We start from the raw sequence: 22,745 nt of genomic DNA, 5'->3' as shown, positions 1-22,745 counted from the left end.
TTTGTTTTTTTACAGTTGTCTGAGAGGCAATGAGGCACTATAAAAATGATGTCTGAAGAGAATATTTTCCCTCCCACGTATTCTTAGAAACACGCTTGTTTACCAGAAAATTTCCATTATATTAAATGGCTTGCCATCATGAACTAAAAGAGTTTCCAGTAAAAAAAAGAGTTGCGGTCTTCATACAGCCCTAAGATTTCAGATTCTTTTTTTCCCCCTGTGAAGATGGTATGAAATTATCATCATAATAGTATTCATTACTTTACCTCAGTGAATGCCTGCTTGGCTCAGTCTGCTAACATTCAGGGACAGGCACTGGGAATGATGAATGTTGTCAGACGAGCAATTCATTTTGGCAACTCAGGTCAGCCAAGGGAATGAAAGGCACGATGGTTAGAAAAGATATTTCCATTTCTTTAATTTCCTGCCAATTTGAGAGTTCCACTGTGTTAATATTAGAGGCAATGTTTGTTTTTATTAGTGGGACAGAGCAAAATTCAAAAAGGAGGTCTTTTTTCCAGAAAGATTCAGAGTTTTTTTTTTTTAAACCGTTTTTCCAAAAAAATCTGTTTGGTAAGAGATCAATTCTCTTTTCAAATCATTTGAGGGCTTTTCTAATTGGCAGTCCTCTGCACTCTTTTGCCACCAGAGTAAATAATGTCAGATTACACAGGAAGAGGCTTAAATGTATTTATTATTCATGTGAACACATTTTTATTTATAATGTAAGAAAGGTAAGAAATTTCAAATTAATTCCTGATTAGGATGACATTGAATAGCTGTTAATTATATTCTTCTGCCTTTTCAACAAACTTGTCAGCAGTACTTTTACTTCTTGTCTTACAGTCAAGGTAAAAAGCATAAATTATAAGGTTTACATATCAAGACATAATAAAATAAATATCTGGTCTTTAGTAGGTCTTAAATACAACCTGAGATTAAAAATAAAACATGTATTATACAGATTCATTATTTAATAAAAACTAAACCAAAACACAGAAGAAGTATGAAAAAAAATTTATTAGACCCTTATTGCTTCCGTGGGAATTAATAGGGTTAGTAGCAGCCAGGTGGTAATTATAAAATGAAGTTGATTAATTGATCATGAGCAAGTGTCTGTAAATCAGACGTTTTGCCAGTTTGCTGGTCTGGACTATTCAGCTGTGTATTATTACAATACCAAGGAGGAAATACATCAGCGCTGATCTGAAAGAAGCGCTTGTTGCATCCTGTCAATCTGGGAAGGGTTATAAGGCCATTTCCAAACAATTTGAAGCCTATTGCTTCTACAGTGAGAAAGATTATTCACAGGTGCAAAACATTCCAGACAGATGCTAATCTTTCCAGGAGTGGACACCCAAGCAAATTCACCCCAAGGTCAGAACGTGCAATTCTTAAAGAAATTGCAAAAAACCCTTGAGCTACATCTAAGACTCTACAAGCCTCAGATAGCATGCTAAATGTTAGAGTCCATGACAGTACAATTAGAAAGACTTGGCAAGTGTTTCTTGTTTGCCAGGAGAAACCCACTTCTATCTAAAAAGAACATGGCAACATGACAAAGGTTTGCAAAGTTGCATCTAAACAAACCACAAGACTACTTGAACAATGTCCTTTGGACAGATGAGACCAACATGAAGATATATGGACCTAATGCACAGCATCACATTTAGATAAAAACCAAACACAAAGCATAGGCAAAAAAAAAATAAAAAATACTTTGTGCCACCTGTCAAGCATAGTGGTCGAGGGATGATGATTTAGGCTTGTTTTGCAGCCACATGAACTAGGCACATTGTACTCACTGAGCTGACCATGAACTCCTCTGTATACTAAAGTAAACAAGATAATAATCCCAATCACACCAGAAATCTACAATAGATGCTGCTAAAGGACGTTGGAATGTACTTAGAGTTGTAGTTTTTCACACATTCTGCATTTTGGCTTTGTTTTTGTTAAATAATATGTCATGTTTTGGAGTTCATCTGAGATTAAATGCTCCAGATTTTGAGACCTGCTAAGGATAGAATACTTTTTATGAAAAGTAAAGTTCATATAATCCTTTGCAGCAATAACAAACCAAAGCAGTTAAAACTGGTGTTACGTGGCAGATTGTAAAGGTAATTACCACATCTCAGCAGACAGATCTGAATATCAAAATTTGTGGCTTTCTGTTTTCCTCTCTTCATTTACTATTATTTACAACGATACCTGCAGCTGTCCAGGGAAGAATGAATTAGCCTGTGAATGAATCATCATTTATCCTGAGCCGAAACACTCGAGTCCAATGGAATTTACATAAATCCCACAGTAATTCTGAAATAATTTAAATCTAAATAGCAAAGGGTTGAATAATCAACAAGTAATGAGAAGTAAAATTGGTCATCTGTTCACATCTTGCACGATCAGCTTCATCAACAGGCATGGCTGCTCCTGTTCATTCTAAGCAATCATCTTTAGGGGTCAGTCTCCCTTCTATGCAGTTAATTTTACCAAGAGGCATGAATGTTTCAGTTCACACTGTATTACTCATCACTCCTGAGACAGAGAGGCCAGATAGCAGCCATATTAATTTATTCATGTGAGCAATCTCTTTCTTTGCTGCATAAATGCAAATTTGAGCTCAATTAGGATTTTAATTTTCTTTTTATGGCAGGATCAGACTTTGAAAAAAAAAAAAACAATTTAGGACTAAACTGATTTCAAAACAAGAACAGCTTGTGAGTCATTTATTATATTGTATTTTCATAAGGAATAAAATATTTTCAGTTACCGTTTGTGACATAGATATATTCAGATATACATTCAGCATTAAACACATTTGGGGAAAAAAGGCAAAAATGAAATTTAACAGAATATTCATATTCAGTAAAATTACATTCAGACTCGAGCCACGCCTCTTTCTTTTTTTTCCCCCCCATTCTTTTTTGTGTTTTCATTGAAGTAGTTTTGTTTCTGCATCAGTTCTTCTTTCTTTCTGAAGATCTTTAAGGCCTTTTAGTTTTCTTTCTTTGGACATTGGCTGGTTTCTTCACTCATTCTCAGTCCCGTCTTTGCACCTCACCAGGTTTCTTTTGTCTTGTTTTGTTTGTTTGTTAAGCCAAAGCACTGACCTATAAATCATTTAAGCACCAAAGAAACCAAAATCAGTGGATGAACCAGTGTTGTGCATACACCTAACAGTAAGCAAATAATCCATTTGAAAATGTATCTTTGGGTAATTTGTTACCAACAACCTGTCAACAAAACATAATTGGTTCCCATTTCTTGCCAAAGATAAAACAGTTTGAAAAAAAAAATACTATTTTCTGACCATCAAGGCGATTCCCAAAAAACTATTAGCTAAAAATGTCACATCTTGGCAGGGTGTGTGTTATGTTCTTTTAAAAAAAAAATTGGAAACTGGACAAGTAGAGGACAAAAGAAGTGTCAGGCCTAAAAAGCAAACTACAGCAGATTGCACATGGTCCTTCATTTGATCCATCTACTGTTCGCTGAATCTTCATCACAAATGGTCTTGGTGGAAGGGTGACTGATGTGAATTCCTTCTTAAGAAAGGAAAATAGGGAGAAAAGACTGAGGTGTGCCAAAGTAGAAAAGAACTTGACCAGACACAACAGGAAAAAAAATAAAAATAAAATAAAATAAAAAAATAAATCAGGAAAAAATAAATCATTGCCCCCATTTGAGATTTTTCTAGCAAAACATTAGGAAATATGAGGTGGCTCAACATTTTTGCACAAATTTAGAATCTAAAAAGCAACATGCACATCCTCTAAATGTTATGCATCTTTGACCTCATTACTCAACTGTTGTAAATTACTAACTTCCAAACATTTCTACCCAAAACCATAAGAGAGCCTCTTTAGGCTGTTTATCTCTCTAGAAACTGGATTCGCTTTGACTGCAGTACTAAGGATTACTATACCTTTAAAAGCAAATTTAAAGAACTTTATTTTTATGGTAGACTTGTTACAAATCCACCCACAAATTAATCAGAATTCAAAAGAAAAATACTTATTTTACTTGAGATCAAGCTATCGTCTGGCTTGACCTAAGAACCAAATGTTTGCCAACACAGATGTTAATCTTTTGTACTGATTTATTTAACCATGAAAGACATACGAGCTGTAGAAGTATTCAGCAAATTGCATCTCTGTTTATAATATGAATGGAGATTTTTCCTTTTAGAACCAGGGGTGCCTGAGATAACTCCTTCTCCTTTGAACCTCTGCGCATGGTTGCATTTCATTGTTATTCACTCATTTGTACATGACAGAGCCCTTTTGGCCAAAGGGTAAAGCAACATCCCAAGTACGTGTCCAGCTGGAGACCTTTGTGGCAAGTCATTCCCAATCTATTTCTGTCACTGGACTAAAAGCATAAAATGCCCTCCAAAAATGATAGTTGCTTGTACATGAAAACGAATGCACTAAGACGGGAAGAGAAGATAAAGATATCGTATATGCATCTGGCTCTGGTGAATGGCGCTTCAAGTCAGGACAAGACTGTGACACTATACGACTACAAAATGTGCTTTTATTTCATGACCAGTTGTACTAAAAAATAAAAACAAATGAAAGTGTTCACCTCAGTGATTTAAAGGAGATCTGTGAAAATACGAAAGAAAGAAAAAAAGAAAAACTGAAATGACTGTGCTTATCACATTTTCACAGGAAATGGACATGTTTTCACTGTCAGAACCCAATAACACTTGAGTAGCATCCCACTTCCAGTTAGTCATACTGTGTTTGACTCTTATGTATTAGTTTTCCCTCTCTGTGAGCTCTCAGTGAGAGAATTATTACATATTTCTACATGGCTGGCAGTGCAAATTATTAGCATAAGCACCACTGGTAGATGACTTTCTGTAACAAAGCAAATACCAGTCTGAGTGTGTAGAACAAACACTTGGGGCAAACAATAACTTCAGAGAAGCACTGCATTGGGCTCTTGAGGAATATCAAACTGATTCTTGCATAGGTTTACATATTACTGATTCACTGCTGCTGTGTTAAGTTTGCAGGGCTTAAAAGCCAGCATCACAGTGTTTAATGTGTTTGCTTCTGTGCCTGGAGCAGTCAGCCTTACTGATGCCTCAACAGTGCCATCTTTTGATGACAGCCACTAAGAGAGCCCCTTCGTCATGCTCAGACTGAACGGAGCACACACTCCATAATTAAACATCACTTTATTGGCCTTCTGTACATTCTAGCAAGGAAATATCGTTCAGCTGAGTCTTTTCTGCTGGAATCTGGCTTTAAAGTCCGAACACTACTGAACACACTTGAGAGCGTTTCCTGCAGTTTATGAGCAAGGATCCCGTCCCAGTATTTACAAAGAAGAGAACCCTGGGGCTGTAAAATTTTCTCAGCCAAGTCTATCAAAGACAAACACATTGTGATGAGTTTCTCGTGGTCCATCTCTCTGAAACCGCTGGCATTGGGTGCCATGTCGCTCAGGATGACATGAGCCTTGCCGTGGGGAAGAAGCTCCAACAGCTTGGCATGTGTGGCAGGGTCTGTGACATCGCAATTGGACAGGAAGTGAGCACCATCCAGAGGCGGTATGTTCAGCAAATCAATGCCAACAACCATACCACGAGGCAACTCTGGATCTAAGGTAATAGGAAAGATAGTGACTTTAATTTACAAGCTTATTTTTTCTATTATTTAAGGCTGAGCTACAAGAAAGACAAGTCTGGATATAAAAGCCAGTTTATTTCCTTGCACGATCAACTAGAAAAGCAAGACAACTCATTTGATAATTATAATAACACATAATTATATCAAATTATAATAGCACGTGTTCTATATTATCATCAATACACGTTTCTTTTGTGAATTTTCTGCTTTTATTAATGCATCTGCCATAGGCTTCAATAACTTTCAGCTTGGTAATACATCACAGTCTATCACATCTGCTTCTGTTTTTTGCAGAGCACTGCTTTTTGCTTGTGTGGTAAATGTAGTGCAGACTCTTCCCATCAATCTGCATCACTAGGAATAAACGCCGACATGATGGATATTAAGAGCAGCTTCGGTTTCTGAATGCTAATATTCAAACCACACTGCAGATATTTAAAAACGAAATCAATCAATATGACATTTTATGATGCCTATATAATCTTATTAGGAAAATTAGGCATGAGCCACAATACTTTACGCTTGGAAAACTACAGAACCGCTACGCAATAGGGAAAAATCGGACAAAATATTGTAAGGTTGGGCTCAAAGTCGTCCCTGACATACAGTCTTAGCAAAAGCACAAACTCTAGGTTAAACGTCGTAACAATCATATCGTGGCGCCCCTCCCACAAACCTGTGTGATCTCACCTGTCCTCTCACCTGTCACACCTGAATTGACCCTCTGGACTGCCACCTGGCTCCAGGCTCCAGGAGCAGCTCCGCAGTCCACCACAGTGTATCCAGGTTGTAAGAGCCTGAACTTGTCATCTATCTCTAGAAGCTTGAAGGCGCTCCTGCATCGAAAGTTTTGGACCTGGGAAGCTTTGACATACGGGTCTTTAAGCTGCCGTCGGAGCCAGCGCTGCTCCGCTGGCGTCTTACCCTTCAGTTTCTTCATCAAACACAACGAGGAGTGCAGATATCTCCTCTGCAAGGAAAACATCCACATTGTTATTACAGTGCGCAGTCACGTGTACCGCATGCTGAACTGCGCTTGCGTCGAAACACACGAGCCCCCCCCCTCCTCATTGGTTAAGGGCAAAATCGTTAGGTGCGTGCCTATATACGTCCCCTTACTGCAAAACATGTACACAACAAGTGTTCCTATCTGGGACAGATTGAAGCTAATGTGCCTAATTTATTTTTCCATTTGTTTTAAGTTTATACTATACTGAGAAATCCTAGGTCACATTTCTTTATTTATTTTTTACTGTGTACAAAATCTTTTAATGTGTGAGAAGACAGGCAGGCTATATTAAGCCAGTTCAGCATCCAGACTCTTATTACAGTGCTGTAATATGTGCAGAAGGTGTGACACTGTCAAAGACAGACGAGGCCTTCCCTAATGCAGCATATGTAAAGCACAAATGCTTTTCAAAACGCTTTGGAGAGTTTGATTGACGAATAACACATTGGCTCACCAAGGTCACCAATTCGATTCCACTCTCTTTGGGGGTTCTGTCAGGAAGAGCATCTGATGTAAAACTTTACCAAATCAAAACATATGGAGCTACCAGCTGAGGCAAGTACCATGACATCCAAGTACAGGAGCCGAAGTGGCATTTCTTCATTTCCCCTGCAGTGATTTCACATTATGGAATGTTGTATGCTGTTAAATGTAGATTCATTTGAGGGCCGGGAGATCACATCTGTTAGTAATGATCTTTACATGCAGATAGTTCTCCAGATTCTTTATAGTCCAGCCATTGATCCATTTTCCTTTGTTTATTCAGTTGTTTATCCGGTTGGGTTTCTCTATAAACTTGTAATAATAATATGGGCCACAAAGATGATTTGTTGCAATTTTAGATTGGAAAATGTTCTTCAGTTTTTGAATGGTAAACTGAACCTTAAATTTTACAGATTTCAGATGGAATCTTTTTTTGTAAGGCATGACTAAAGTGCATTTAAGTATTATTGCTTTTCTTATTATTACTAATAGTCTACATAGTAATGAAAGCAAGTAAATAAGCTTCTAAGACCTGGATGACTGAGAACCATCAGAGACATAACGAAGCTTTTAGAAGCAGTTTTTGTTATATTAACAAAATAAAAATAATCAATCAATAAATTACTGATAACCTCCATTTGTTGTTGGGTTATCGTGAGATAACACGTGCTGTAACTGCAGCATTAACCAGCTGCAGTTTCTAGTCGAACACATTTCATGGTAACCACGGTTAACCGATCTAGCAAGAAAGCGATGGACCCGGTGAGCTGAGTTTACGTCAATCGTACTCATCCACGCTCTTACGTATCAGCACATCACGTGACAACCGATCTGCAGCTGCACGCGGGAGTTGTTGAACTCAAAGTATACTGTTTTTATAAGCAGTTTTTCTTCTTTTTTTCTTTCGGCCACCGCTGAGAAAAAATTCCTTTTTTTCAATACGCTAGCACAGTTTTACTTAGCAGGTAACCGTGTTAGCACACAGCGGAGTGTGCAGCTGATTACGCTTACTGTGCAGCACAGTGGAGATGCATTGCGTTAGTTTAACATCAGATTTCTTTACCTCCACACTCAGGCGAGATGTTGAGCTCCAAGCTGCTGACCCTTGTGCTCATTGTCCAGCCGGGCAGAGTGCTACTGGGTATGAAGAAGAGGGGCTTTGGTGCTGGAAAGTGGAACGGGTTTGGGGGCAAAGTTCAGCCTGGAGAAACCATTGAGGACGCTGCTAGGAGGCAAGTTTAGTTGCGTTCGACATTTTTTATATTAAAAAAATAATAATTATAATAAAAATAGACTCACGATTTAAATGATTTTGAAATGAAGTGATCTTAAGTGTGACGAAACTAATTGGGAAGCTACGATTCTCATGGGGACCAAAATTGGACAATAGAAGACTGGAAAAATGTGAAATGGTCTGAGTCTCAATTTTGACTGTGACACTCAGATCATGGGGTCAGAATTTGTTGTAAACTACAGGAAAGCATGGATCCATTCTGCCTTGTATCAGGGCAGTATTGGTTTAATGTGTGGGGGATATTTTTTTGGCACACTTAGGGCACCTTAGTACCAGCTGAACATCATCTAAATGCTACCAGCCTACCTGAATATTGTTGATGACCATGTCCATCCATTTATGCACCACGGTGTGCTCATGTTCTAACGGCTCCTTCCATCAGAATAATATGCTTCATCCCAAAGCTTAAATCATCTCAAACTATTTTCTTGAATCCCCACCACAGCACGTTTAGATGTGCAACTATGTTTTTTTGTTTGTTTGTTTTTCTAGTTGGGTTTTTTTTGGGGGGGGGCACAAATTTCTGCAAACACAAAGCATCTTTTAGGGTTTTACAGGTGTAATTTTTATAGCCCTTGTGGTTTTATCTAAAGTAGTTCTAAATCTAGTTTAATCAGTTTCACAGTCCATATTATCACATCAATATCCACTTTGATACCTGCCAGGGTATCAACACACTTACAGCTTTAACATGAACCATTAAAAACATATGACAAAACATAACACTGGGTTTGGGATTTTAAGACGAAACTCTGTCTGTGTTTGTATGCAACAGCAAAGTACCAATGTTGTGCAAGGATTAAGAAAACGACTGAAAAAGAGGGAGTTTGATATGTTTTGAGTACTCTGTAAGTGTGTGGGGGGGAAACACATTAATGTGAAGTCTGGACAATCTGTGATCAATCATCTGCAGGAAATTTGCTTCAAAGCAAAGGAAGGAAACCCCCAAAAAGCTATCGGGCGAGTTCTCAAGCCGTTTTTCCTTAAACACGTAGTGAGACCAGCTTTGTGTTTAGGATATTTGGATGCGATGGGTAACAAGACTGAGTTAGAAACACTTAGTTCTTCATGTAATGGTCAAGTAAGGGCAATAGTGAAAATCATCTTAACCCACTTCTCAATCCTAGCTTCACTCCTTCCATTTAATAAGTCCTGGTCAGTGAATAGGCCAACACCAATCAAAACATTTCTTTTAGTGAAGGGAACTTAAGGTTGTGTTTGGCTTGAGTACTGGGGGCTAAAAAGCTAAAATGAGGACCCTTAGATAACGTGCTGTGACTGAGAATATTACTAGACAAAAGAGCTTCTTTTAAAAAGTGTGATTGATTAAAGAAAAAGAAAAAGAGGAAAACTGCAGTTTGTAATTAATAGTCCTAATCATATAAATTAGTGTCTGTTAATATGTTGAGTGTAATGTATAATATTCTGTGAAAGGAACGTTAAAATTCACTTGCTGCTGGCATCTACCAGCAGCTTTTAATGTGGAGTGTTTTCTTGGATGCTGCTAATGCATCATTTTTGCAGTTGTTGATTTTTTTTTATGATTGGGATGAATCCCCTGAAAATAAAACAAAAAGAGCTACTGCATCGTTCCAGAAAATCTGAATTTTTTTTTCAGTCTTTTAAAAGTCGTCATCCCTGCCCCTAACAGTTCTTATCTCTGAAGCTCTTGTGATGAGTAAGATATGTATCAAGTGTACCTTTACTAAGATTTAACATTCTGTAAATGAATGATGACACACACGGCTGCAGCTTTCCAGCCACCAGCCGAGCACATCACCAACAACAGGAACTGACAGGACCCAGTACAGACTCTTTATGCCGGCGAGGCGTGATTGCGGATGCCGCTCAGGTGCGTCCGCCTCCTCTGCAGCGGCACCACAGACCACGCCCTGCCACACCTTCATAGAAAGCGACAAAGCTCTTATATTAATTTCTTCTCTGATGAATAAAGATGGGAGAGAATAAAAGTACTACAAATCTGACATTCAGTCAACCTGAACATGCTATTTTGGCATATTTTACTACCCTCTGCAGTTTGCAACAACACTTTGACCCCGATCTCAATGTTCAGCCCACAAGCTCTTATCCAGACCTTTCACTCTCATACTAATTTTTTTTAATAATCTTAAAATGTTTTGCGTAGAGGGTAAAGCAAATGCCACAAATAGATTGTGTCCTAGAACCACCGATATCATTACTTTGCCATTTTTAGTTGCTTTTAGTGCCCGTGTGAAGTCTACGGTGAGCTTATTTTTAAGACCCACGTAATTAATCATTTATTTGATGTTTTTTCCTTTCAGAGAGCTGGAAGAAGAAAGTGGTCTCACGGTGGATGCACTCGACAAGATCGGAAATATCAAATTTGAATTTGTGGGAGAGACGCAGCTACTTGATGTCCATGTTTTCAGAGCCGACACATATAATGGAGAACCGACAGAATCCGATGGTATCACATCCGCTGCACCACATTGAAAAATGAAGAAATCCAGTGGTATCATAGTTTGAAAGTGGTTGAAATGAGAGGAAGCAGAGAGCTTGGGGTGGTGAATTTTAGTTCACTGTTGCCTATACGTTTCAGATAATGGTGCCCTATGAGAGGAGATGCAAAGATTGTTTGTTGCACAGTGCCTAACAGTTTGGCACGAAAATATTTTATATTTCAATATATTTATAATAAATATAATTGAGTCCTAATAACGTGATATAAACCATTTTTCGTAACTTACTGTTAAAGTGATGTTTGACCCAAACTTATATCAACAGTTCGTTTTTCATATCTGTCACATTTCTTATTGAAAATAATATTTTAAAGGTTTTATAAAATCAAATTTGTTGAATATGCAAATCCATCCACTTTGGTGACCCCTTAATAATAAGTGAGCAGCCGAAAGAAGCTTTTTAAATGGAGTTGAGTAGAAATGTTAAGTAGCAAGTAAAACTATAATATAGCTAATAATTGTGCAGTACTGGAGCAGATGTTCATAGTTAAGAGTTCTGTGAAGTCTGTGAAAAGCATTTGACCTCCTCCTGACATCTTCAGGGGGCTTTGTTTTGCAGGCTCTTCTAGTTTTATATTTTTCCAGCAAAATTTAAAGTGAAACAAGCAGTCTGAGCAAAGCAATTGAAGCCAAATTCTTCTAATAACTAGAGTCAGGCTCTGACATTAGGTTTTTTTGAAATGTTGGCCCACTCTTCTATGCCAATCTGTCATAGTGCAGCTACACTGGGGGGGTTTCATGGCGTTTGAGTTCCATGCAAGGTTTATGATAGCAAGAATAGGAATAGGCGTGATGTGCAAGCACTTTGTGGTTTTTGATTTGCACTACTCGGTCCTCCCTAGCAGGGAGGACCGAGTAGTGCAAATCAAAGGTAAGGTACAATAACTTACAGCAGACAGAAGATTGGAGTGTGTGTTCAAAGCAGAAGGTTACAATAAAGGTTTGATTTTAGTGATGTTTCTTATTTGAAAGAAATGAGTACATGAGGTTAGAGAGCTGAGGTTCAAAATTCAAATGCTGGTCAAAATAACTGCCAAACTCCTCACAGATTATTTGATGTTGCAGGGCTAATGACCGATCTCCTTAAAGAAGCTGTCAGGCCTGAACACATGGGCCTCAGTTTTGAGATGCTTAAAGACACTCAGTCGGTAATGATAGTGAAAACTGGTTGATAGGTGTAATAGGAAAGTATAGCTACATATTATCAGATGAGCAGCAGTAAGAAATATGAGATCTCTAAAACATGAAATATGTAATGAAAGCAGAAATGGTACAAGGGTGGAGCTTTGAGAGATGTCACATGGGAAAAGAGAAGATAAAGACAAAGTTATTATGAATTTTGAAGTCTCTGTCAAATAACTATTATTAAAACCATTTGAAAGCAGTGCCAGAAATACCAGATCAATAATATGTTAATTGGTTTAGTCTGATGACTGGTATACTTTTTTTTTTTTTAAGTACAATGTCCCTCAACCAGCTGAAAAGGCTGGTAAGCAGTAGTTTTGTGAGTTATTTTAGAAATTAGTAGAAGTCTGGAAACGGGATCTGCAATGTCTAAACCAGTCGTATCCTGTGTTAGATTTTGTTTGACTATTTGACTGTTTTGTGTGAGATACACAGAAGTAGGAGCGTGTATAGTATATTTGTGAAGTGGAAAGAAAAATCTATAATTGTGCTCTCAGTGGTAAAGATTGTAAATAAACAAAGAAGAGTTGATGCCCTTAGCAGGAAGAACTTGCAAGGATGTCTTTCCAGGCAATTTAGCCAAGGTCAGCAAGGTGAAGTCTGGAGGCGCTCGGCAAACCTCAGCTCCTCGAGCGTTCCGGCATTAGCAGTGAACCAAAGAGTCTGGAGGGTAAAAGAAGTCAAACAGTCAGGAGGTGAAGTGATAAGTAGAGGGAAAAAAGCTTAACTGAAATGTGGTGAAGTTAAGGGAAATTGTGTAATGTGGTTTTAACACTGATTTAACAAGACAGAAATTAAAGTTGGAAAATACTAATAACCAATTGGGGGATTAAGTAAGTATGAGGTTTGTTTAGTCAAGAATAGTCTAGTCAAGCCATTAAATTAAAAAAAAAAATAAAGATCCAACCATTTCTATCATCTTCTTAAGGTTAAGAAGGAATGAATGAATATGGTGGAGTTTTTTCTCTCTAATCTTTGACTAGAAAAATTCTAAAAAGAGTAATTTTAGTGACAATAATTATTTCAGCACACTTATGAGCGTTTTAAGGCACATCAAATAACATTAAGTGTTTGATTTTAACAGCTTATCATATAAAAGTTTTGTTTTGTATAAAACAGATAAGATAAGGCAGGAATGAGTGCAAGTGTTATCTGCACTGCCGTAGGATTGAAGTCCTAAAGCAACTTGAATTGATTTAATAATAATTCTCTCCATTCTCTGGACAGTAACTAAGAAATGACAGTGAAAAGGCAGATGATATCTGAAGGCAGATGATAAAATGCTATTTCATTCTCCAGAGGTCTGATTATTTTTTCTTTTGTTTTCTAGAAATGAGGCCCCAGTGGTTCGAAAGTGACAAAATTCCTTTCAGTCAGATGTGGGCCGATGATATACTGTGGTTCCCTCTGATGCTGCAGAAGAAGAAATTTGTTGGATACTTCAAGTTTCAGGGTCACGATGTGATTCTCAGCCACACGCTGGAAGAAGTGGAGGAGCTCTGAAGGGAAATAATCGAGCTGTTACTGGTGGCATTTACATCAGGGACCAATATAAAACCTGTGAGAAATACCAGGAATAAGCCAACGGTTGTTTTGTGTCATTATGCGGAGGAAACGAAGATATCCTGTGGAGGGTTTACATGTTACGCAGCTGTAACACAATTAGAAACCTTTTTATTTCTTTACAGGGTTTTTTCCCCATGAAAATCAAAGCAGCACTACACTGAAAGAAAACATCCATACTCTCATTTTATTTTTAGAGTATCCGATTCAACACAATTCAGGAAGCACCTCTTTAGTGGAATATTTACAGTATATACAGTTCTGAATTCATTAGGTTTCATATTCTGTGCAGCACGTTTCCAAAATAAGGCGATTACCAAAATAATTGTTTCATACTGTGTGGGAGTTTCTTCATAAAATACACGTTTAAACCAGTTCATTTGCAATTTGAAACATAGCTTCTTTAACATGAACCCCAAATTGCACCTTTGTTACATATATTTGAGTAAAGTATATTCTCTGTTATATGACAGTATGTGTGTACAAAAAACCAAAAATGTACATAATTTTAGAAAAGTACAAAGTCAGACAGCGAATGAGAAGAAAATCCAGCAAAATTCAGACATTTTTGTCCGGATAATAATACATCTGTTGGCTGATGTGCGCAAAAATCTTCTTAAAAAAAATTAAAGTGATGATTGTTAAATTGGGGTGATGCAGGAGTCCTGCTTTTATGTACAGCAAAGGAGTGTATTTAGGCAGCTTTGTCTTTGGTAGTAAATCAATAGCTTATAGTGTTATTATTGACATTATGTCACTAGTGCCAGACATTATCCTTTCATAGATCTCACCTCTGCCCTTCATATTATCCTACAGTTTAAGGTCAGATGTTTGAAATAGCTTATAAAATAAAAACTGGGACGCTTGCAAATACTTCAGGCAGCGAAAACTCTTGTTGTAAAAAAAAACAAAAAGCAGGAAAAGTATGCCAATACACATCCCTACGAACTAACATTTATAAAATAAAATAATATACTGGTTCAATGTTATTAAGCAAGAACATTAAGGTTTTTAATAGTCCCACCCTTTAATAAAGTCAGCCTTTCTGTCCTTTACTACTTCTTTCATCTTAGTGTGGAAAATTTAAATATCACATACAGGTGCTTTAACTAAAGCAGAAATTAATGCACCAGCCTTGTATCTGTTGTAAAATAACACTTCATAGGATTTTCCTGACATGTTCAAATAATTATAAAAAGTTAATGGTGAACTGGACTTTAAGCAGAAGCAGAGCACAAAGTGTTTTACGAGCCAGCTGTTCCATGCAGGTGATATGGCCAATGATCAGACAAAACAAAACTGAATGAAAAAGCTGTGCTCCCCCCCCCTTTAGCATTATTTTGTAGTTTGTAATCCTCAGTGGCTGTGTTTTTCCTTTTTCATCTCATGTACATTTAGGTTTCAGATGGAGTGTTTCAGTCCATTGTTACCGCTGAAGAGACACCCAAGCTTTGGCTGCAATTCACTCCACACCTCCCCCATCTAAAAAGAAAGGGAAAACAATAGTGTATTTTACTGCACCGAATATATTGCTCAATAGTTTCCAGCTTTAAATAAAAAAAAATAAAAAAAAGAAGCATTCAAGTACTTGAACCACAGAAACTGAAAACCAGCGATCAGAAGGAAGTACATAACCATTACTGCTTTGCTTGGTTTCTAATCCCAGATGAAAAAGTTCGGTCTGTTCAGCTGTACCATCCATCAGTTTCAGTAGCCAATTTAAAACTTATTTGACCTTCCTGGAGTGGTGTCGCCATAAAGGCGGATCTGTAGAAAAGTTATTTTCAAAAAACTGTCTCACCTCTCGGTGTCCTTGGACCTGGGAGTTAACAAAAGATCCGAGAATGTGCGAGGTAATCGGAAGGTAAGTGAAGATAAGCTGTGTTTCTTGATGAAGGCAGAATAAGGAGAAGTAGTTACGTAGCTCCATGGTCTGGATGGCATTTTCTTGCTGTTATTAGAATAAACATACAGGAAGATGTCTTTACCGTTTATTAAAGGATGGAAATGATTAGAAATAAAACACTTTATATATGGAGCAAGCATTGTCTAATTTCATATGTACAAGTGTTGGGACTAAATAATGAAAAAAAAAAAAAAAACAACATGATGAAGCTCTACTCTCATTGCCAAAACAAGAAGCACACAAATTATTCAATTACATTTAAAAGAGTCTATAGGATTTAAAATTTTCCATTTTGTGTTGTCACGTCAACACTGCAATTACCTTTCATCATTCATTTATGACTGTTGTACATAATAATACATATCTCACATATCAGTCAACTAATAATCTCTATTTTTAGAGAGCATTATATGCATTGACGGGACACTTTATGTATATTTTGCCTGCATAACCATCTCCAGGGTTTACAGAGAATGGCTTGAAAATGCTTTGTAATGACAGAGGTCAGAGTGGAATGGCCAGGCTGCTTCGATCTGACAGGAAAGCAACAGAAAAATAAATAAAAAGTAGCAAAAGAGCGTCTCTGAATGCACAACACATCTAACCTTGAAGCAGAAGGGCTACAACAGTCAAAGACCACACTAGATACCATTTCTGTCAGCTAAGAACAAGAAGCCAAGTCTACAAATTCACACAGATTCACCAAAACTGGACAACTGGAAACTGATGAGTCTTGATGTCTGCTGTGAGATTCAGATTGTAAGGTCAGAATTTGGTGTAAACATCATGAAGGCATGGATCCACCCCGTTTCGTTCAGGCTGGTGATAGTGATGTAGAAACACGGGGATATTTTCTTTGCATATTTCAGGTGCTTTAGTACCAGTTAAGTGTTTAAACAGTCTATTGAGGAGTATGCCTGTCCATTTATGACCACATTGTCCCCATCTTCTGATGGCCATTTTCAGCAGGTTAACATGACAATGTGTTCACTGTACTCGAATGGCCTTCATAGTCAATACATCTCAATCTAATAGAGCACCATTGGGATGTAGTGGAACAGGATAATGTGCAGCTGACGAATTTCTCTCATCCCCAACATTTATTTTTTATTTTTTTAATGGCTCACAAGGCTATTGCTCCATTCATATGCAAACCCACACAATTATACGGTCAGTGTGTGTGTTTTCAGGGCACATGTTACTTTTATATGAACTTCAGTCACTGTAGAATTTTACTTTTAAAGCAATAAAGAAGTTCACACTCTAAAGGCTCACAAAAGAGAAGATGAAATGATCACCTGAACAATTCGCGATTCCAGCTGCTCCACAGATGCCTGCTCTTTGTGCTGCACAGTGGCACTCATCATCTGCCTCTTCATCACACTGTACTTGTGCAATGCTTTCTGGTGCTCGTGGAGGACGCCCTTCTCATGCCGCTCACAGAGATCCTTGAGAAACAAAGTACTTCTTTATTTGACTCCAAATTGTAGGGAAACACGCTGTGCTGCACATAACAACCAGGGGTAATGGAAGAACTTTATGCATGTTGTTTTTTTGGTTAATAGATTTGATAGACGCTGTGGAAAATGATTTCTTGTTAACCCACCAGCTGCTTTGCAAAATCAAAAAAAAATTCCACCCACGAATAAAAACAGCAATTTCAATGGAGTGAGGTTAAAACAGTCCATTACATAATAGTCTGACTTTGGTTACTAAATGCACTTCAATTTAAATTTACAAATATTTATTGTGCTTCTATCAGAAAACAGCAGGCAGAACAAAAGTAACTGCCACACAAAAGGTTGAGGATCCCCTGGAGGCGGAGTGAAAGGCGAGAACCAAAAGTGAAACTCACTCACCCTGTACGACTGCAGCAAATCCAGGAAAAGATTCAATTTTTCCACAACATCATCTTCTTCTCGCCGGCCCTGAGGACATTAACAAAACAACATTTATTACCCAGTGCCAGTTTTGGACAAACACAGCAGAGCAGGTGGTGAAGATGAAAGACTGAGGGCTGTACCTGCTGAGCAGCTTTGTCAGACAGCACAGCAAACTCCACAGAAAGGCTCTTCAGCGACTGGCGCAAGGTCCCCCAGGTGCTTTGTGAAGAGGCCAAGGAGGGAAGAGGCGAGGCATCTGAGCCCAGTGTACTGCAGAAAATACAATATTACAGAGGGAGAAAGTAATATTGTGGTGTGCTAGCTGCCAAACTCATTTCAAGTTAACAACCAGGAACAGAATCACAGATAACACTGAGGATTTGAACCTTATTACCAAAAACTCCAATACCTGCGGATACTACAGAAAGATTAAGTTTATACCCGTAATAATAAAATACCTGAGCTCTTTGCCAAACATGAGGAGATCAGATGCATTGTCCTTAGAGCGCTCCACCATTTTCTCAGCTCTGTCCCGCAGCCTCTGGAAGCTGTTGTGGATATTTCTAATCATCTCTCTGCTTGTCGAAAACTGAGCCTGAATGTCAGCTGGGAGATATTCCTGTAACGCAAGCGAGGCAAAGCTCTTTTGTGCCGTCTGAATCCTTAAAAGCAGGCGATTCTTTATGAGAAAAGTACAACTGGAGTCATCAGCCATGTGCAAACCTTTGCCTGAGTTGCGATTCTGTTAATCATGAACTCGTCACCCGTTTTCTTACAAGTGTCACGCAGCCTAGACTGAACATCCTGTGTGGGAAGAGGAGGGTGAGGAGGTCAGAGTTTGGGGGGGGGGACGACACAGATTAGCTAAAACAGGATGCATTGCACTGTCAGTCATCATGACCATAATGCTTACTGTGCAACAGCCAGCACAAAAGAAACAGGGAGTAAGTTAAAGAAACGACATACAGAGCCACTGAAAGTGAGGAAGGTCTTGACCAGCTCATCCTCTGAGAAGAAGGGATGTCGAGCCACCAAGTTAAGAAATCTGCCGAGACCACGTCTCCTCCCCTCAATGAACTCCCGCTCGGAGAGCGAGGTCAGGACTGTGGACAGACGCAGCAGAGAGCAAACACGATGAGCAGTTTGACCAGGAGTGTTAGCACTGACAGAGAGGGGTGTTCGGGGTATAAAAAGGGGGCAAACTTTAGCTTAAACTTGAAGTCCATGTCAATTTACTCAAAAACCATAAATGGAGAACTCTTCCGATGTTATGCATCAAAAAGCACCAATGGTGGGAAGGTTGATTTGCATATGATGATGCATTTTTTAAAAATATTCTACAGTTGATTAAGACGTAAGTGAGTCGGTGTCTAACCAAGCGTGTTTGTGAGGATTCATCAGTGCATAAGAATCTACATAAAGAGGAAACAGCTGGATTTTTACACATCACTAGTTTCTTTGAAAAAAAATTTTGAAATTAATCAGACACATGATGTAACAGCTGTTTGAAACCTCCTGCATTAATATTTAAACTTTTATACTTTACCCGGCCAAACTGCTTGGCTACGTGTTTGTCAACCATTCTGTCGAGAGTATACACCCAAATAATCTCCAAACAAATCTGAAGTAACAGACATGTTCAGCTAAAAAAAATAAACTGTAAAATGATTCGATGCAGAAACAAAGACCCTGACCTACCTCCTTTTAACATCCTTTTAGGTGGCAAAGCTGGCACGACTCTGTAAGCAAATCTCTGAAGCAAAACCTCGTGGAAGACATCAAAGTCGCTATAACGCCGGTAAACTGATATCTTATAACGCTGAATAAAACAAAAAGACAAGAAAATTTAAGAGAAAGAGTAATAGTGTAGTAGTTCACATAGTGTTCTAGACCATTGTAACACACATATTTAATGTATCAGGTTTTACCTGGCTGGTGACCTGGTACTCCACATGTTTGAGGAACAGGCCTTTCTTCTCAGGAATGAGCTCCACCTGGACCGTGTCTTTCCCCAGAAGCTCGTCCAGCGTCTGCGACAATGTCAGCACGTCGTCCTGAGCCGGCTGCATCCTCAGCGTGCTCAGGTCCCTCGGCTCCCCGAGCTGAGGTTTCGGTAACTCTGACAACCACACAGCAACAACCAAGATCCAATATTTGTTTTCCGTGATTGAATCAATGAGTCTAGAGAGAAGTGAATTTCCCAACTGCGAGGAATGCCGATGTTAAAACCAAGACTACGTGTTTCCCTCTGTTTGTCTCCTGCTAGCCCAGTATTGTGTGTAGCATTCATGTGATCTGCTTTTCATTTCTTCTAGGACATTCCAGGAAGAACGTGAATTGAATGTAATGTACTCCCACAAATGCATAAGACTCATTCTGGAGCTGACAAGGAAGTGGCATGCAGCAAGCTGCCACACTGGCCACACCTGAAATAACAGAGAGGGCCTTAAATAATCACAGAAGGTTGGGGATGGATCTAACTCAAGCCAGCATAATGGCTACCTCAATGAAAACCATAAAAACCTCTCCCCCTGTCATCTTCCCTCTGTGGGGCTAGTGAAAGAATGCAACACTTAAATATAGCAAAGTCTTCCCTACCAAAATAAAATAAAACTAAATGAAGCCACGTGAGGCAAGTGAAATGAATATTTTATGCAGTTGGTACTTTTCAGTTTAGAGCTGTCATTTAAAAAAAACCCTTCTATTTAAAAGTGAAACCTTACATCTACATGGTCAATAAAAAGAGTGACATTTGTATCTTTGCAAATGATTTATCCTGACAGCAGAGGAAATGCTGGCGTTGCCATTTTACACACTGAAGACTTTCCAAACTACTCATTAAGTAAAACATTTACTACACTGCTGTCACTGTCCCCTACCTAGTATGCAGTTCTCCAAGAGTTTGGGACTCGGTTGCTTGCCCTGCTGAGCGAGAGCAATCAAAGCGAGTGCTTTATAGAGTGATAATTTGCTCAGGAATCCATCGGAGGAGTCAAGATGCTCAGCAATCTGAAGAGAACAAAGACAATATGGCCTCAGGGTCACAATTTTACAGTCTGACAACCAAATTCAAATGTGGTTTGCATTCCTTTTGCAAAAAGTGCGCAGTATACACAAAGGCAATGATATGCAATGAGGTCAGGGAACGGGAAACCTGCAGACATTGTGACTTCAGAGGAATTTCATATTGTGGATGTGTTGTACATCTCAGCATTAATGCAAACAAAAACCATGGGATACACCGCTATGTATTCAATGCCTACAAGCCAACAATACTTCCTGCTGATAAGATATTCATCCCACTATCATTTGTCTCAACCACTCCTCCAACTCAGGGTGACAGGGGCACTGGAGCCTATCTCACAGTGGCAACCTGATAAAATATTATGTCTTTATCTACTCTGTCTGCATTTGCTAACACTAACTCACAAAGCATCCCTTATCAAAATTAAAGTGAACAGTTGAGCAAAAATGTGGCATAGCAGCCCATTTAATTTATTAAATTGTCTCTTTGGCTAAAGGATTCAATTCACCAGTCTGTAATCCTTTTCTATGCCAGCCTCATGTCACTATAAAACTGTGAGTGCATGTGTCACATTGGTAATATGCAAAAATAGGGATGAGTCAATGGGATATTCCTCTATTATTTCGGTTCAGTGTGGGCTGTATAGTCCATTACAGTAGGCTGCTTTGGGCCAGTGCCGGTTAATAAGTAAAAGTTACAGTTTTAAATAACACTGCAGTCTCTACTTGTCGCAGCATGAATGCTTTAAATGTGGACCCCGCACCTGGTTTAAGACCACCTTGGAGAGATCGGTCCTTTGGAGCAGCCGCTGAAAAACCTCAACCTGCACTCTCTCATCTGTCCTACAGCGGATGGCCTCATGCACTTCCCTGTAATAGGCAGGAACTGAGCCTAAAAGAGGAACAACACCTACATAGCATCACAACTGCCCAAATATGAGAAATATGCCATCATTATAATGAAGTGGTAACCAGTGCAGGGGTCACGAGAAACTAATTTTATGAAACTACAGGATTTATTTCCTATCTCGTGGTTTTATATTACCCCTCATAGAAATTACAGGCTACTGTGTTGCCTTGAATCTTTTAAGGCATCCAAAAAACAGACAAAAAAACAAACAAACAAGAAAGAAAGAAAAAACATCGGGAATTATTATATTAACAACTTCAGTTTTAGAGCAGTGCGGACTAGATAAGATTAATACAGCTCAGATAAGATCACTACGGGGTTTTTAGGTATTTCAGTGGACAAGGGAAAGTTTTCCAAATGGAAGTAAAACAGCTCCCAAACTAAGTAGCACTGTTCACCGCTTACATAACCTTTACCGGGAAAAATCACCAAGACTGTAGCTTTACTGGTATCAAGAAAGCATCAACTGGTGAGATAAAACGCGCACATGACGGCTATTCAAAAGAAGATTGATTCCGATCGTAATGTTGCCTACTCAGAAATTCTCATAGCGATTTTAGTTCGCAGGAATATTCACACTTTAAACTTTTCCGACATCGCAACGTCGAGAAAAATAAATAAATCCAATGTGGAAATCATTTGGCGATAGTGTCATAAAAAGGACTTTAAGAAGTTTTGGCACTCTACCTTCACTGATCTCTCCTGCCATGGTTCAGCCTGTCATGTGAGCACGGGAGCACCTCCATGTGATTTCCTGAAGAAAAGAAAAAAAACATGCAATTTATTTCTTAAAGTTGTAGCGATCGCTGGCTCAAGTCCGAGCCCAGAGATGAATAATCCACATGAATTAAGTGCAGCAATTTACTTACAGCCACAGTTAATCACCAATTGTGGCTTTAAACTGCATTAATCCGAACCAAGAAACGGATTTGGGGTGTGAAGAAGCGATTTATGAAGCTCCCAACTCTGTGAGACCGAGGTTTATCAGACTTGCAATGGGGGAAAATGTCTCGAAGGGGGATATTTATTTCATGGTTTCACTTGGGAGGTTTAATTTTAGTTTATTCTCTGTTCCTCATTCTTTAAACTTGTCTGCATGAGCAATGGTGCCTTCACGTGCTCCTTCTATATTTTAGCTTGAGGGATAACAAGATGCACAGGCACGTAATTGACGTGATCGTTGTTGCTGTACACATAACCGTACTGTTTTTAGCTGTATTATCTTTACGTGTTGTTGTTGTTGTTGTTTTGTCGTAGATATCAACAATAAAGCAGAAAGAGAATAGAAACATGAAACAAAATAAACAGAAAACACTCTCAGATTATCAATACACATTATTTT

The 22,745-nt window shown here is 38.6% G+C and overlaps 3 protein-coding genes across 7 annotated transcripts; 1 reads left to right on the top strand and 2 right to left on the bottom strand.

The window, feature by feature from the left end:
- Positions 1 to 676: 676 nt before the first annotated feature.
- On the bottom strand, positions 677 to 6,696 carry mrm2 (mitochondrial rRNA methyltransferase 2). 2 transcript variants are annotated; one of them, XM_040046428.1, is made up of 2 exons: positions 6,336 to 6,696; positions 677 to 5,617 (listed from the first exon to the last, which is right to left on the bottom strand). In XM_040046428.1, exons 1-2 carry the CDS (start codon positions 6,634 to 6,636, stop codon positions 5,187 to 5,189), a joined length of 732 nt encoding a protein of 243 aa, XP_039902362.1. In that variant the 5' UTR covers positions 6,637 to 6,696; the 3' UTR covers positions 677 to 5,186. The 2 variants fall into 2 exon arrangements, with proteins under 2 accessions (XP_039902362.1, XP_039902371.1); XM_040046437.1 differs by having other exon boundaries at positions 6,348 to 6,696.
- Positions 6,697 to 7,870: 1,174 nt separating this feature from the next.
- Positions 7,871 to 15,046, top strand: nudt1 (nudix (nucleoside diphosphate linked moiety X)-type motif 1). Of its 4 annotated transcripts, none has more exons than XM_040046422.1 (4): positions 7,871 to 8,102; positions 8,213 to 8,369; positions 10,735 to 10,880; positions 13,508 to 15,046. In XM_040046422.1, exons 2-4 carry the CDS (start codon positions 8,218 to 8,220, stop codon positions 13,618 to 13,620), a joined length of 411 nt encoding a protein of 136 aa, XP_039902356.1. In that variant the 5' UTR covers positions 7,871 to 8,102; positions 8,213 to 8,217; the 3' UTR covers positions 13,621 to 15,046. The 4 variants fall into 4 exon arrangements, with proteins under 4 accessions (XP_039902356.1, XP_039902349.1, XP_039902329.1 ...); XM_040046415.1 differs by having other exon boundaries at positions 7,873 to 8,001; positions 13,448 to 15,046; XM_040046395.1 differs by having other exon boundaries at positions 7,875 to 8,102; positions 13,448 to 15,046.
- snx8a (sorting nexin 8a) lies at positions 13,849 to 22,430 on the bottom strand. The gene is made up of 14 exons (XM_040046381.1): positions 22,273 to 22,430; positions 22,091 to 22,157; positions 21,258 to 21,385; positions 20,349 to 20,478; positions 19,398 to 19,588; positions 19,168 to 19,288; positions 18,436 to 18,572; positions 18,193 to 18,273; positions 17,928 to 18,088; positions 17,610 to 17,739; positions 17,446 to 17,514; positions 16,885 to 17,034; positions 15,482 to 15,631; positions 13,849 to 15,162 (listed from the first exon to the last, which is right to left on the bottom strand). The coding sequence occupies exons 2-14, from the start codon at positions 22,110 to 22,112 to the stop codon at positions 15,082 to 15,084; spliced, it is 1,551 nt and encodes a 516-aa protein (XP_039902315.1). The 5' UTR covers positions 22,113 to 22,157; positions 22,273 to 22,430; the 3' UTR covers positions 13,849 to 15,081.
- Between the last annotated feature and the right edge of the window lie 315 nt (positions 22,431 to 22,745).

This window comes from Simochromis diagramma, unplaced genomic scaffold (genome assembly GCF_900408965.1).
Source record: "Simochromis diagramma unplaced genomic scaffold, fSimDia1.1 OVJJ01000321.1, whole genome shotgun sequence".
In the NCBI taxonomy this organism is placed as follows: domain Eukaryota; kingdom Metazoa; phylum Chordata; class Actinopteri; order Cichliformes; family Cichlidae; genus Simochromis; species Simochromis diagramma.
This window is presented reverse-complemented; position numbering and strand designations above follow the sequence as displayed.

Bases quoted from the DNA above. Each gene is read 5' to 3' on its own strand.
- nudt1 (XM_040046415.1), top strand. From the start codon at position 8,218: ATGTTGAGCTCCAAGCTGCTGACCCTTGTGCTCATTGTCCAGCCGGGC. The intron at 8,370-10,734 runs GCAAGTTTAGTT...TTTTCCTTTCAG, and splicing joins ATTGAGGACGCTGCTAGGAG to AGAGCTGGAAGAAGAAAGTG. The intron at 10,881-13,447 runs GTATCACATCCG...TTTGTTTTCTAG, and splicing joins AGAACCGACAGAATCCGATG to AAATGAGGCCCCAGTGGTTC.
- mrm2 (XM_040046428.1), bottom strand. From the start codon at position 6,636: ATGTGGATGTTTTCCTTGCAGAGGAGATATCTGCACTCCTCGTTGTGT. The intron at 5,618-6,335 runs GTGAGATCACAC...CTATTACCTTAG, and splicing joins TGTGACAGGTGAGAGGACAG to ATCCAGAGTTGCCTCGTGGT.
- snx8a (XM_040046381.1), bottom strand. From the start codon at position 22,112: ATGGCAGGAGAGATCAGTGAAG. The intron at 19,289-19,397 runs GTAAAACCTGAT...TGTTTTATTCAG, and splicing joins AGTACCAGGTCACCAGCCAG to CGTTATAAGATATCAGTTTA. The intron at 18,573-19,167 runs GTAGGTCAGGGT...GTCTGTCCACAG, and splicing joins TAAAAGGATGTTAAAAGGAG to TCCTGACCTCGCTCTCCGAG.